At 38.2% G+C, this 16,095-nt stretch overlaps 1 protein-coding gene across 1 annotated transcript; it reads left to right on the forward strand.

Moving 5' to 3' along the window:
- Positions 1-11,917: 11,917 nt before the first annotated feature.
- si:ch73-91k6.2 (alpha-1,6-mannosyl-glycoprotein 2-beta-N-acetylglucosaminyltransferase) lies at positions 11,918-15,179 on the forward strand. Its single transcript, XM_068342303.1, has 2 exons — positions 11,918-11,978; positions 12,133-15,179. The coding sequence occupies exon 2, from the start codon at positions 12,345-12,347 to the stop codon at positions 13,602-13,604; it is 1,260 nt and encodes a 419-aa protein (XP_068198404.1). The 5' UTR covers positions 11,918-11,978; positions 12,133-12,344; the 3' UTR covers positions 13,605-15,179.
- The last annotated feature ends 916 nt before the right edge of the window (positions 15,180-16,095 follow it).

Genomic DNA, 16,095 nt, shown 5'->3' on the forward strand with positions numbered 1-16,095 from the left:
GGAGGGTCTGACAGCAGCTGCTCAGGAAGACCTCATAAACTCCTGGTTTAATGATCTACTTTCATTTCAAATCCTTTCTAAAGTATCAACGTAAGACTATTTGTGTCTGGCCAGAGTTATTCAGATTGTTCAGTGTTTCATTGTTTTATGACCAATGCATCCATTTGTCAGCAGAATTTTACTGTTGTAGCTGCAGAAGAAGCAAGTTTATTTATTATATTTCGTCTGAATCCAGTCGTTTCCAACAGAAGGATCAGACTTCTGAAGGGGGCTGGGGGGTGTCACACAAACACACACACGCACGCACGCACGCACGCGCGCGCACACACACAAACACACACACACACACACAAATTTGGGGAAAGAGAGGTGGTGGAGTGAAGGTCAGCCTTGTGGCAGAGGGTTTTGGGGTTTTAGTGTCTTGCTCAAAAGCACCTCTTCAACTGCCAGTTCACACTCCACACTGTTGTCCACCCTAGTCTTGAACCGGCCAGCGCCCAAGCCAAGTTCCTGTGAGCTACCGACCACCCTATTAATAGCAAAGTGGAAACTTAGGAAGTCATGAAAGGTTCTCTAACTCTCTCCTGATCGTTGATTTCTATCGACCATCTACCAGTTTGCTACAAATTTTAAATTCAACATAGAGAAGAAACCTCTTTCCATGTGTAACATTTAACTTTGACGAGTTAGACATAGACATGAAATGATGCATTCACTGGCTGCCGTGAATGTTTGTATTTTGTTTGTTTTGAGCTCCGTCTTCTTATAATATTAAACTCAAGAACGACGCTTAGAGGTTCAGTGCACCAACAATGACGTCACATGCTGCTGACACTATGGTAACCGAGACTAAAAACAAACAAACACTCTCTCCACTTGTTTCTTTGAGTGTTTGCGTTGATTGTTGAACTCCTTCAGTCCACCACATCATCGCCAGCTCCAAACACGTCCTGCTTTCCTTCTCCATCAATCACACTACATTTGCTTTCAAACATTCCGGCTGCAGTGATTCACAGCTCTTGGTAGTACTTCACCATCTTTTGGGCTTGCAGCTGTCTGCTCAACAATCATAGCTTTAGTATCTGGGATCCGACCAAAGCTCTCTGGACCCTGGGCCCATTTCCCATCAGGGGGATCCAGAAAGCAGAAGAGGATCTCCTATTACGTAGAGTTCTACCACCTCATGGCGCGGGTTGACTGGCACAAAACAAAACTAGAACCTTTATCTCCTCTCGTTGATGAGGACAGAAATGAATGATTGTAATTGAAAATATAAACTCCTTCATTTCACATGCGCAGACCTTTTTTGCATGAACTCTTCGATCCCAAGGAAGACGAGCGACTCGACGCTGAGAGCTGAGATTTCAGCCCTGATAAACTTTAAGTCTAAATTACAGGGTGGGTCCAGAGCATGATATTTGAATTTGGCTGCTGTGAGGAGGTGAATAAAAGCTGACATCAATCGGTGACTCAGTGGATCCACTTTCTGCCTGCATGGAAGGACATTTGGATATTAAACCCTCCAGTCATGTAAAGGCTAAGTGAGACATGTTTTATAATAACCATAGTAACATGACATACTCAGTGTGCATCGGCCAATCACATCTGAGCTATGAACAAAAACGAGAAAAAGAAGGTGGAGGAGAAGGACAAGAAGGGGGTGATAATATAGATAGATAAAAAATAAAATCGTTATTGATCTCGAAGGATATTGGAGGGGGAGAATAAGAAGAAGTCACTCCCAGCCACACACACACACACACACACACCTGCGAACACACTATCAAACAAGCACACATTACTATCTGCTCTCACGTCTCACCAGATCCTCCTCACGAACCGGACCAGCTGCTGATGTGCCAGGTCCAGGTCTCCTCAGCCTGGGTTCCTCCCAAACATCCTTCTTCTCTGTTTTTCCTCACAGTTTCTGCTCAGTTTCTTTCCCAGTCAGCCAAGATTACACAACAGCTGTTAGTCCACGGTGATAGGAACTTTAATGCTAAGGTTAGTTTTATTTTACAACAACAGTAGGGTCCAAAAAAAAAAAAGTTAACTACCACTGGATTACTATGGTAATAAACAAACTCAAAGACATGATTCTTATAGATTCCACAGTTGTGTTAAAGGACCAGTTCACCTGAAAATAAAACCCCGGATGCCATGTATTCTGCAGTCACCCATGAACTTTTTAATTTCTAACTTTTTAAAGACAACAACAGTCCTGCGATTCCATATTGATTTGAAAACACGTTATTCACATCTCATTTGAAGATGATATCTTTCCTGCAGCCTCAAAGCGTTAGCGTGCTACCCGTCAGAGGAAGACACACAAGCTCAAAGTCATGCACATGTTCTGCTAGATCAATATCAAACATCAGTGTTTCCTACACAGGAAAGTTGCAATGTGCAACTAAGAAGTGTCTGTTGGCTTGAATGCTGCTTTTTTTTTTTTTTAAAACCTTGCATGATCAAGGTTTTGTGGAGCACAAATATATATGTTCAAAGTTGTGCATCTTCCCCATAAATTGCTGACAGTCATTTTAAAACATATTAACATAGTTCTTGACACACACAAAAAAAAATGAAAGACTTCATTTTAGCTCAGTTATAGTCTTGATTTCAGATATTAAAGACATTTTGACCAATAGAATCCTTTCATTTTGGTCCTTGTTAATGTAAAACATACACACTGTGACCACACAGACGTGCGAGCAGAGACTCACCGTGTTTCATTGAGCTGAACCAGCTGCTTTTAACCCTGACAGGATTGACCTTCACTCTTTGGCTTTCAGATGTATGAAGTCATCTGTTATATCTTCAGAACACCACTCAAGGAATGTTTTCATAGTTTTCGCATTGTGTTTTTGTAACCAATAGGATTGGCCAAACCACTGTTGTTCTTTGTTACGTACCTGTATCACAGATCACCTCATAGAGCACCAAGAGGGCAAAATCCCCTCCTTTTCATTGAGTTAATACTTTGACATTGCTAAACAAACAAACAAGCAAACAAACAAACAAAAAAAACCAGCAACAGATTTCTTTTAAAGTTGCTCAATTTAGATCTAATTTAAGTCACATTTGAGATACAGTACTAGTGTTTGTGTAGGTGTTTGAACTTATGTGTGATATTTCCATTTTTGGCCACTTGGGGCCGTGCCACACACTTGACATAACTAACATGTTCCCTAATGTTCTTTATTTTAACACACACTGATTTTCTACCAAATATTAACGGCCGTTACATCAGAAAATTATTTAATTTAATTAATAAATTAAAAGACATAAAATTTAAAAAAAATAATTTTACTAAATGTTTGGAATGCTCGTAATTTGAACCATTATTGAGCCAAACATTGATAAGTGAATCTTTATTAAAGTGCAACAGGTCATATTTGGAAAAAAAAAAAAAAATCTTGCATGCTCTTGTGTATTAATATTTTTACTGATAGAGTTCCAGCATAACATCCTCCTGATGGCCCCTAGTTCTGTCCCGATGGTGTAATCTGTTGTTACAGAGAGGGAAGACATCTCTGATGTAATCAGACGATGGTACAAGTGGCTTAAACTCCTTTATGGTGGAATACTAAATCCTCCATCCGAAGCCTCTGAGCGTCTCTGACAGATCAATTTTCACCTTTTTATCACTCTTTAAACAATTTGTAGAATTCATTATTAAATTAAAACAACATATAATCCATTAGTCCTCAGTATAGCACTAAATGTCATCCATGTTTCAGCATGTTGGAATATGTCCGAGTAACTCCCACTGTTGAACCCATGAGGCTGAGATTATCTGAGCTTTGGAGTTCATTATTTTTCTTGGTATCTCATTAAAACATCTTCATTTCATAATGTGATAAATGAGTAAAACATGACTCGGTATTCCACACTCTTCCTCTGTATCACAAATGTTATTAAGTTTATTGATCTGATGGGAAAAAAGTACATAAGAGATACTTGATTTAAAGAAAATAAATTCTATCCATTTTAATAAAACATGTCTGATTTAAAATGAGATTTTTCTGACCGTCTGTATTTTTATTTTTTGCCTTAATCTTTCTGTCAAATAAATGTATTATTTACTTATACTTCTTTACTTATTTAAATGCATTTGTCACTTCCTCAGACCTGTGTTTTAAATGCTGTTTAATGAACCATATGATCAAAATGATTTCATATGTTCATCCTGGAAGGAAACATCTGCTAGATGTTGTACTTTACAGTCGTGCTTGGTACACATGTGAATAATTTAGTATGGAGAACAAAAGATGTTTTCAACTACTTAAACAAAACATATGAAAGCCTCTGTTTACCTCACAGTTTTTTATTCTTTTGTGGTGTTTTCGTAACCCTTTCAGTGCCTGTAAACTCTGTGTAAGAGTGCGTGTTCTGGATGGTTGTTCTTCTACTTACATTAAGTAACAGCGCCGCTGTTACTGGAGCAAAACTGTAGGTACTGTTGGTTGAGTTTACTTTATTTTATCAAAAAATCTAAAAAATTCTACCCAAACTATGTTTAAGTTTACCACAATTTCACAAAGGGATGATTCTACCCTAAAGCAGGAATAAAAAAAAAAAGGTCTCATTTATCATGTGGTACTGGGATAAACAAACATCATAGAATGGATTCATATGTCAAACAATCAGCGAAAGGAAGAGAAAACAAGTTAAAATGACTATATTCTGCAAATAAATAAAGCAAATATAATAGCATAAAATACCTAAAATACAATGAAACATAGTCAGAACTATGAGGCATAAAACCAGTTAGAGATCCGATACTGGTTTGCCGGCCGTCAGGTGACTGATGCTCCTTCATACAGGACGGTATGCAAAAGGAAGGTAAGTTCAACTAGCAAGAATTCCATTAGAGCTTAATTGTGTTATACACTTGTATTTCATGTGCAGTGATGTGAGTTCTGACCTTGTGAACATGCTGTGTTGAGACAGAGAGGGATCAGACAGCAGTGGGATCATATAATCTTTGATGATTTCCGCTCTCATATCCCGTTGTTTCCTCAGTCTTCGCTCAAGAGTTTATTTTCTATCTAGAATCAGACTGTGGCAGAAGGAAACTCACATTATGATAATGTTTTGTCGGTCTCCAGCGGCCACTGAGACTGTTTTTATTGTGGCAGATACAGAGGGAGGGTTTGTCTAGAACAATGTACCTCTGACAGCTGGCCAGGAGTAACGGATGGAATGAAAGTGTGATGCTGGATTCAGGGGTGTTCTGTAAGAGGAGACCTACGCATGACTTCATCCTGATGGGGGGGACCTCCCTGCACTGGAATGCTGTTTGCATGGTCACCATGTTGAATGCAGTTAGCTGAGGGTTTGAAACAAAGCATGCAGCGCTGTACACGGTGAAATACAACATGTAGATGAAAAAAGCTGAGTCCTAATTGATTTTCAGTTTTTGAATTCAAACTTTTACATTAAACTGTAAACAGATTAATTTTAATGCAGCCACATCTCCCTGGACTGTTGAACAAAAGGTGTAAAAGGAAGCAATCATTGGATGAGGATGAAACCTTCTCCATCCCACAAATTCCAGTTCTTTGTTGTTCAATTTTTCTTATGAGTTTTTTTTCTCCTTGTTTTAAATGTATTTGAAATCACTTTTGTTCTGGTTTTGATTGTTTGCATCTCCTTTGTTCTTTTTTTTTTCCTGGTTGTTTTGCATCTGTTATTTAAACTTCCTGTGTCACTTTTAATTACATTATTTTCCTTTCTGGTTGTTTACATCTTTTTAGTTTGTAGTCATCTCTTTGCATTTGCTTTAGATTGGTGGTGGCTGATTTGCAGCTCTTTGTGGTCATTTTTTCCCCATTCTAGTCAGATTTCGGTAACATTTTCTCAGCTGAGTCAAAGCTTACAGTCTGCAGTGTTCTGTTTTAGCACCACGCACAAACTTCAGATATATAGCACATCTAATGTTTTTTAAAGCATGTTGATTAATATTATTTTGTCTAATTACAAATGGAAAATATAGGTAAAAAAATATGGATAAAATATGGATAAAATTAGGTTTTGGAAGTGAGGCATTAAACATGAAAGAAATTAATTGCAGTTAATCAATTTCTTGATCACCTCTAGATATACTTCGGTGCATCTGCAGGCCGTGAGGAGGATTACTAACTGAATCTAAAACAAATCACTACAACTTTCAGAAGCAAATGGCATTGATTAGCAGTATAGCACAGTTACAGACTGCATCTCTTGAGTCTAGAATAAGGAAATAAGCTGTCAGAGCGAATGAAAGTGCAAGCACCAAATGTCCATCTCTGCTAAACGATGCCAAACACATGCACAACAAAGCTGGAATGTAAAGTGAATGCATATGCATAGATTTTTTTATTATTTTAAAAAAGAATATATTTAAGTGCTTCAAACTGTCCTACATCCCATCAGAGTGTCTTGTCAAGACGCGTTTAAGTCTGAGGCAGGACAAAGTGCACATTCCGCAGCTTCATCAAAGACACCCTGAGCTGATGTCATTGATTAGTTCCACATTCCTTTAGTTTGGAGGGTGGGGACAGACTGCTTTTCAAACTGGCTGCATGCACACGGGGGGGGGGGATCTCTGTTGACGATAACTGTATTGATTATATAACGATCACCGCTATTGGTTGAAGATCTGCACTTTGTGCAAACGGTTGCACAAAAGCTTTGTCTCGGTCAAACGCTGTGGTTTCCTGAACCGCAGCCAGTTCCAGCTCACAAAGACTATAAGTTGATGAGAACGTGTCATGTGAAGCTGATCCAAGTTTCTGATTGGAAAAAGCTGTTGGCGCGTTGCAGACACACAGGGACGCTCTGTCCTGTTGCACAATGAGAGCTCAGAGTCCAAACGCGTCAATCGGGGGCATAAATCTTTTCATAACGCTCCCCTAAATAAAGGTGGGAAAAAATAAAGACACAGATGAGCAGCTATCTATCGTTTGCTGTAGACTTATTTCACATGACTTTACAAATGTAGAATAAACTTTATCATGCGCTCAGTGGTACACTTCTGCCATCTAGTGGCTGCGTCTGGGTATAACAGCGAAATAATAATGTCTTCATATGTCTAAATAACTTCTTGTGGATCGATCACAAGATAACAGATGTATGAATTGATGTTATGTCCATTTCCAATTGTCTTCTTCATCTTTCGCAGTTGTTAAGTAGAATTTTGCAACACAATTTAGTTGTGAAGCTCAAAAAGCTTAACCGGACGAAGAAACTTTATATAAAAAATTGAAAACTATACAGTATTGCCATTTGTGAATGAATTGTTATTTTAATAATCTGACAAAGGACTTAAAATTTGTTTTCTGGAATGCATTTTCCTGCTATTTTTTGTACTGAATTTCCCTTTAAATTTTATTGACATCGCAAAAAACAAAAATAGTCAAACAAGACATCAACAAGACCACAAACATACAAACTGGGATTTTCAAGAGATGTTCATGCATATTTTCTATAATGACCATCACATATGAAGTTTGGTTTCACTTCTAACCACTTATAATGTTGAAGCAGCAAAACACACAGCCAGATGATATAATGAACACACAGTTGACTAGTCAGTTTTTATCTTGTGCTGTAAATCCTGTTCATAAGTAAATCTTGCAGTGACCTTCATCTTTGGCCTTTGAACAGGCAGCTGCAAATGCATGAGTTCAACTGTCTCCCTGAGGTAAAACAGAAACATTAATCATGTCCAGAAAAAGAACACTCACATGGGAGATAAAAATACAAAAAACCTTGAGTAATGATTTTGATCATGGTCTCCAAAAGCATTGCATGCTCTAATATGGGAAAGAAAAAGCCCACAAAGATATATCTATGTCCATCGTCACAGCGTCATCACTGCCCGATGGTGTTTAAATTTGTCCATCTTATTACAGTATTCACTTAACTGGAATCTGTGCACAAATATATTATTATATTTCATAAATATTCTATCCTTTCCAAGTGGCTGATTTAAACTTTTGTGTGTTGGATGAACAGAACAGGGGGAGGTTTTCCTGGCTGGGACAACTGTTGATGTTGCACAGGGGACTTTGCTCCGGAATATAAGAATCCGCTGCACTGGGATCGGGATAACTTCTGGGAAATGCATAAATAGGAACAAGCCAATCCTAAAGTTACACTTCATTCCCTGGATTTGCAGATTTACAAATGTCTACTTATCCCAACCACAAACAATTTCAGAGTCAAAGTTGAAATGGAATTCCACAAAGTGTGCCTGCGTCTTAAATTTGTACTGCTATCACGTAGTTCTGTTTACGTGCAGCACAACTGTTAACTATTTTCTATTTCTCAATTGGACATTTGTGAAAACCTTCATGATGTTTAGTGATTCTATCAGAATGTAAAGTTTGACACACTCTTCCTGTTAGCTGGAGCATCTCTAATGATGTTAGTTTTAGCTGCTACATCCTATTGGATGACTATTCATGAGATCCCTCGTAAATGTTCAAGTGAATAAAATTTTATGTTTCACCTGTTAGTAGAGTCTAATGTGGAAAAGTGAAACAGTAAGCTCCCCTCATTCTAAACATCCCATAAACACCCCGTGTGTTTAAGGCATCCCAGGAATTTAACCATCTGAGAGTTGGACTTATTCCACTGTACACACCTCTTGTTTAATTATCAGAACATGATGTTCACCACCAGTAATGACTGCAGCATCCCTGGAAATGTCTCGTTTTACAGATAATATATTCACATTAAATTTTCATTCAGGTGCTGAAGCTTTTCTCAACACAATCTCACCATTAATTGTGAATATTCTCAGGCTAGGGTTTGTTCAGGACTGTTCTGGACAAACAGTCCTGGACATGAACTATGAACAATGTCATGAAAAATGCACCGACACCGTGTCAAGTTCCTCGTGTGGTAAACTTTACTGTACCTGGCAATAAACTATTTTCTCATTCTCATTCTCCAATTTGTGATGTTTGGAAAACGATTAAATCATCGATAGTGGAATAATAAAAAATTCCTCTTTTTTATTTTAAATTAACCATTTAATTCTTAAAATTAAAGATTCTCATTTCTGACAGGACATTGCCACAAGGTGGTGATATGACTGAACTGAATACTGTCATGTAGGTCAGGTGGGGTCTCTTGTTTGGGGCAGTTTGGGACATGAATAGTGACTTTATAACATTTATTGAAACATTAGAAATGCCCTATACTTGCAAACACATTAATATCCATCTTTGTAACACTGTCTGGCACACACAAATTCAACATAATTGTTTTCACACTCTCCTTGATAACATCTTGACAATATTAACAAAGGGAAGCGTTTCTGTTCATTTCCTGGAAGTACAAAAGTTCTCTGTATTCAGATTCAGGCCACATGATTTGAAATTATTTCGGGCAGCATGGCAGCTTATCTGACTGGCTCAGTTTCCAGTCTGTTAGTCTGTTAGTGTTATCTGGAGGAAGTGGTCCTGCTGCCTTGGTAACAACAGGCCGACAGTGACGGACCCTCATTAACCGTGACTGGAGTGTGATGGCCTGTGGGCGATCCGAAAGAGAAAATTTAATAAGACCACACTCTGAGTTCTAGTAAAAATGATTTTCTCACATGTTGTAGCCTTAAAATAAAAATGTTGACTTGAACTGTACTCAAGCTGTGTGTGTCATGTGAGAGACATCTTACTGAAGAAAGCATTGAAATACAGCTGAAGGATTTCTGTCTTAAAAAAGTATTTTTTATTACAACCCAAATTACTGCAGTATACTGCATATGCATATAATGAATAAAAATATCCATTTTATATTCTTTAAGGAGGGAAGCCAAATGGAGATAAGGTGTGTCCTGCTTGCATCATGGAGAAGTCCTACTGGATCTAAATGGATGGATTTATCACATTTTAAACCAACAACCAAAGATGGCAATCAAAGGCCGCTTATGGGAATTTAAAACCAAAACTAATTTACTCTCTTTTTTATTTAACAGACTTTTCAGAGTGATTTCATCAGTGGCTATAAGTGATGATTCTGTAATACGATTGTCTGGTGAATCAATCTATTGATGCTTTTTCAACCTTAGACTAAATATATTTTGAATGCTAAAATTAAAGCTGCTCATTAACGTGTCAAGTTCTGCACTGTTCTGAGTCCAGTCAGTTTTATCACATTGACCGTGATAGCTGCTGTTTGAGGAGGTTATGTAACCTTGTACTTGAGTGTTTCTTGTCGGCATGTTATCTCAACATTGTCAAATGACTCTGATGAACATTTATGTCCGAGCAGGAGGACTTTGGATCAAGGCGCTGTTGATGAATCTTTTTGATGCAGACCTGGATTTAGGTAAGGATGTGGACTCGCATTCTGTCAATTTTGTGAGATGGAACATTTTTCAAAAGTATATTTAGCTAACAGCATGAAAACTAAAATGCAAACAAAGCCCAAACATCTCAGTCATAGATGAGTCCTTCCATCGCTTTGTCCGGTCGTGTTTAAACCCAATCAGGAACATTAAATGTATATTTGGAACAGACAGTGCAACATAAAAACAAGACAGCATGAAACCTCTCCAACCTATAATTTACATTGTCAGATATAAACCTCTAAAACCTCCTATGAAGAAACAATACAATCAATGTCCAAACCCCCGAGTGGGGCCCATCCTAGTTATCATGTGACAGTTGGAATGGTCTTTGTTCCTGGGTTCCCCAGGGTCTAGGATCACCACTGAATAGTGACAGTAGAGGAGATAACTTGACAAGAGACCCTGTATCAGACAGCCATATTCAGTTTGAGTTGTCTGTGTTTGGCATGTTGTTACACCTCCACAGTTTGTAATCTTTAAGTAATCTGGTGTTAAATTGCACCTGAAATTATATAATCCTAAAAAAAAGTCCTAAAAAACAAGCATTCAATATAACCAGTATAAATAGACTGTGAAAAGTAATGCAAATGCAAATAAAAATACCAAATTAAATACAAAGTTCTGAGGAGCTTCTATTACTGATTATTCAATAATACAACATCAAATTGGGTGCTGAACAAACACTTATTAATGTTGCATCTTTTCTGTAATTTTTAGGGGATATATACCTTGATGGGGAAAAAAAGTCATTTGTAATTTGGTGTGGATCCATGTAAAAATGTTCAGCTGGTACAAGTCCAGCACTGATACACTGTGGTTATAACAGGTTATGAATTAGAGATTTATTTATTTGTTGATATTTTAGAGCTTTGATCAGGCTTGATGAGAACAAAGGAGAAAGTTGGCCTCAGGGCCTTAGTACTTTTTTTTTTTTTTGAGAAACATAAAGAATTTCTTTATTGATTTTCCAGAACATTATATAACTATTTACTGCTCTGCCTTGTTCAACCTGTATAAGGACTGTCCTAATCAGCCAAATCTAGTTCAAACATCTCTAGTTCTGTCCCCGGGTTCTAATATCCTCTGTTATCTGTAGTATCCAGTTCTCCATTCTTGCAGTTTCAGGTAATACTCCCCACCTTTGTCAGTGTTATGTGTTTGTCTTTGAACAACAAAGCCATTTTAATGAAACCAGTCAAACCCGAACTGGTGATCAGAGGTTCAGGGTTGGGAGAAGTTGCCCTGAAGCACTTGAGCACTTCCTCATGGATTTCATGGCGTTGTCTGTTCAAATACCTTTTAAACGTAGATTTGAAGGTAAAGTTGCAACACTGGGTCCACACCCAACAAACCTTTATAACGCTACACAAGACAACGTGTAAAGTACTCCATGTAAAGTACTTTTTCAAGCTCTTGTTCCAGTCACAAGCAGTGGTTCACTATTCAAATGGGGCCTGATTTACATTCCTTCTCATATTACACAGCTATAGGTAGGAGGACGGTGATTGGCTGAGCAGGAGCTCGCGCTCTCCCTCGTTGGCTGGATTGTACACGTCAGCAGTCAATAAGTGGTCGATGTGTCTTCGTCCTATCATCCTCTTCCTGGTGTGGGTTGACACGGTGCACCTCCGCTGCGGTGAGTCAAAACAAAACCCGCCGCTGCGAGTTCGCTTCTCCATCTTTCACGACAAATTGACTGTCGCGTGACGCCGTTTTTACGTTTCGCTTTGTTTTACGGTTGTTGTATTTTTATTTATTTATTTTTTTTATTTTTTTATTTTTTTTTACAGGTGGTAACTTCAAACTGACGGAGTTCAAGTTGAAAGACAGTCCTCAAAGGAAGAAACGAGGCAGCTCTCAGGACATATTTAAACGTATGGGTTTGAACCACGCGTCACGCGACAGGAGTTTCACGGCACGAGGGAACACGTAAGCTTACCATGAAGACGCGCGCGCTAAGGTGAAGAAGTTGCTTTTGCGGACCGTTTTCAAGCTGGGAAAAATGAGGTTTCGACTGCTGAAAAAGAATCTGCTGGCGCTGCTGGGTGTTTCCTTCGTGATCGCGACTCTCCTGTTCTCCACACGCGTGTTCTTGGTGAAAGAAGATGACACGAGTGGACTCGGTAGTAACGTCATCCAAGGAAATCATCCAGCGCGTTCCGCCGACTTGACGTTCAGCTTTGAATCGCTGCCTCACTTGACTCAGTCCGTTTACCACGCTAATTTTAAACAGTATATTCACAATGCAGATACGTTCCCAGGAGACCCTCAGCTGGTGCTGGTCGTGCAGGTCCACAACAGGCCCGAATACCTCAAACTACTCGTTAGGTCACTGGAGAAAGCTGCTGAGGTCCACAGTTTTCTCCTCATCTTCAGCCATGACTATTTTTCAGAGGAAATTAATGCTATTGTGCAAGGGATAACTTTCTGCAAAGTACTGCAAATTTATTTCCCTTTCAGTACACAGCTGTATCCCAATGAGTTTCCTGGACAGGATCCAAGAGACTGCTCCCGAGACATGTCCAAGGATAACGCTGTCAAAACAGGATGCCTCAATGCAGAACACCCAGACTCGTATGGGCATTACAGGGAGGCCTTCATCACTCAAACCAAGCACCACTGGTGGTGGAAACTGCACTTCGTGTGGGAGCGAGTACATGTGATGCAGGGCTACAGCAGCTTTGTCGTTTTTCTAGAGGAGGACAACTACATCTTACCTGACTTTTTTAATTTCTATAAATCAATGATTGAGTTCAGGAAGAAAAGCTGCCCAGACTGTGACATGCTGGCTTTGGGTAACCACAATGCCCTGACTGGTTTTGTAAAACTGTCCAATCAAGTGATGACCACTACGTGGATGTCCACTAAACATAACATTGGGATGGCCATCTCTAGGGAGGTGTACTACAAACTGATGGGATGCAATACTGAATTCTGCAGCTATGATGATTACAACTGGGATTGGACTTTGCAGCACCTCTCAGGTACTTGCATATCAAAGCCCCTCAAGGTGCTTGTGGCACAGGGCTCCAGGGTTCTCCACACAGGTGATTGTGGCCTTCACCAGAAAGAAAACTGCAAACCAGAACTGGCCTTACAAAAGGTTGAGGAGAACCTTCAAATGGTCAAGGAAGGACTTTTCCCTCCATCTCTAGTTCTGAGTGGTGCAGAAACAGTGGAGCACAAGGCACATATGAAGAATGGAGGATGGGGAGACATTCGAGACCATATGTTGTGCAATAACTATGCCAAACGTCTTTGAGCTACAACCCTTCTGTTGTTTAAAAGGTATTTTGCAGATTTGACATTCATATGCAGCAATTCAGGACTTCAAAATGCACTGAGTTGCATATTTCAGTCAGGTCTTCCAAGAACTAGGACCAAATTAAGCACAAGAATGTACATGTACAAAGCTAGACGTTGCTTGTTTTTCAATTGTTTAATTACCAAAGCTGTACAGTTGCCAAAGACTTTTGTTGATGTTTATGGTATGTCTAAATCATGCAAGTTGTTTCATACTGTTCAATTTATGTCACCAGCTTTGCTTATCTCTGAGTGTCATGTAGGGGTAAAACATTTGGATAGATTAATCACAGTTCTGTGGAAGAAAGTAAACTAGACTAGCCTATGCATCTAAATACTCTAATTTGCTATTTTATTTGCAAATACATATCCTTTGCTGTAAAATCAGCACAGGAAGTTTATTAATCAGTTCATGGGTTTGGTGATTTTGTTATGTAATATCAAAATGGCACATGTAAGTGTAGACTTCATAATGTTGAATCCTCAACAAAAAAAAATCCTCAGTGTAGACTGACATGGCTCAGTGATATGCACATAATAGAAATTGTGTTACTAAATGTAACATTTATTTTTTTGTTGGTTATAGCCAGGGATCTTTTTGGTTTTTAAGGTGAGATCAACCCACAGCATTCAGTCAACCGCCACTGAATCGATCTGTTAACACCAGTGAAAACTGGCTTGGTAATTGATTTTTTTTTTTTTAAGAGTATATTTGTTTTATGGGTGTTGAAAAGTGACCTTTTGGAGTCTTGTTCAAGATTCTCCTTTCTGCAAATACCAGTCTCAACCGTGATTCTGCATTTCTGAACTTGCACCTTCTTTCTTCATTAGAATTTATTTTGGGATAATGAAACTCAAATGAGAATAGATTTTACAAGAAGGAAAGACATGGTGTCTTTATGGAATTAATTTATAATGGTTAGTGAAACTTGTTCTGCTATACCCAAAGTGCCTTTTTACAATGAAAATGAACACAGGTACATTGTTGTTGCCTTAAGATGATCGAAAGTGCCTCGTAGTTCTTTTTTTTGTAACTTCTGAGATTTCAGAAGATTCGCTGATGAACAGTGTTGTTGGAAAATAGTCAATGTTAGTATGTGGATTACCCTGATTAACATCTTGGTAGTGCCTTTGTTGATTAATTGTACAATCAGGTATAATTTGGTTTCATGACTTTGGCATCTTGCTGACAATAGTTGAATGTGGCTATATTTTGCTAACTAAACCTGAATCCGATGGTACACATCACGGAGCTCCCTATCAGAAGATGAAAGTGTCACAATGAAAATTATTTTATTTTCAAAGTAGAATATTGTTTAAGACTGGCAAATATTTTCAAATATGTAAAGATGTGCCTTCTAAAAGTTTTATCTGATGTGTGTATATGTGAATTTTTTTGATTCCTTAGCTTGTAAGATGTACAATTGAGAATGAGACCAAATATGTTTTGTGTCATTCTGATAATCACTTGAAATAGCTGTTAATTGTACAGCCAGTGTTCGCCAAATGGGAAAAAAATAAAAAGATTCTATTCTGTTCTTTTAATGAGAAAATTCATTCAGACTGAATGAATGCATAAGAGAAAATGTTAAATTTGGTTAAATGTTCAGACCAGTAGTTTTTCCTCTCACAGTCGTATCGGTAGTTATTTCAGAAAAACATTAAAAGCAGCTGCTCATTAATCCAACACTGGTACAATTTAAATTACAGTACTTTTGCATAAATTGTACCAACTTGCATCTTTACAGGAAACATTTGAATGAATGAATAGAAATCAGTGGGAAAAAACATTGTCGGGTGGAATAGCAGAGTGCAACGTGAAATCCTATGAGGATCTGATCTGACAGCAATTAATAAATAACTTGCCAGAATCTAATGAATTTAAGTTTATTTTTTTGGTCAAGTTAATATAACAGACTTCACACCTTCATCACATTTACAACATCAACAATATCCAAAAAAAAAAGGGCTGACGGGTAGTAGCCAATAGGCTTGTGAAATTCCCGTCCCCAAGAATCAACAAACATCTCATTAAAATATGTAATCAACAAACTCAGACATTACCCTTATACACTTCCAGATATTAGCATCTTAACCAAGAGCATAACCATGTTTACATTCTTTCTAGGAACACAAGGTTTGTTAACATCATAGTCAAAACAAGAAGTTGACCTTGCCAGTGTTCTCTACAAGAATTTTATGATCATATTAACCTCTTTCAGCAGACAGTGTTTAAAGAAGAATTAACCAGATTGTTGCAGACACTTAAACAGTTTCACACACTATTATATTGTCAAAAGATATCAACATGCTCTTTAAAGTCTCAGTGAATGTTATCACAAATACATGTTTCTTTGGGGGGGGGTTTGTTTTTGGTTTGTTTTGTTTTTCATTAGTCCATGTGTCCTGACATCAATGATGTTGATTTTTTCAACAGTTCCATTTAGTAG

Source organism: Antennarius striatus, chromosome 19, assembly GCF_040054535.1.
Source record: "Antennarius striatus isolate MH-2024 chromosome 19, ASM4005453v1, whole genome shotgun sequence".
Taxonomy (NCBI): domain Eukaryota; kingdom Metazoa; phylum Chordata; class Actinopteri; order Lophiiformes; family Antennariidae; genus Antennarius; species Antennarius striatus.

Excerpts from the sequence above, each read along its gene's own strand:
- si:ch73-91k6.2 (XM_068342303.1), top strand. The coding sequence starts at position 12,345 with ATGAGGTTTCGACTGCTGAAAAAGAATCTGCTGGCGCTGCTGGGTGTT.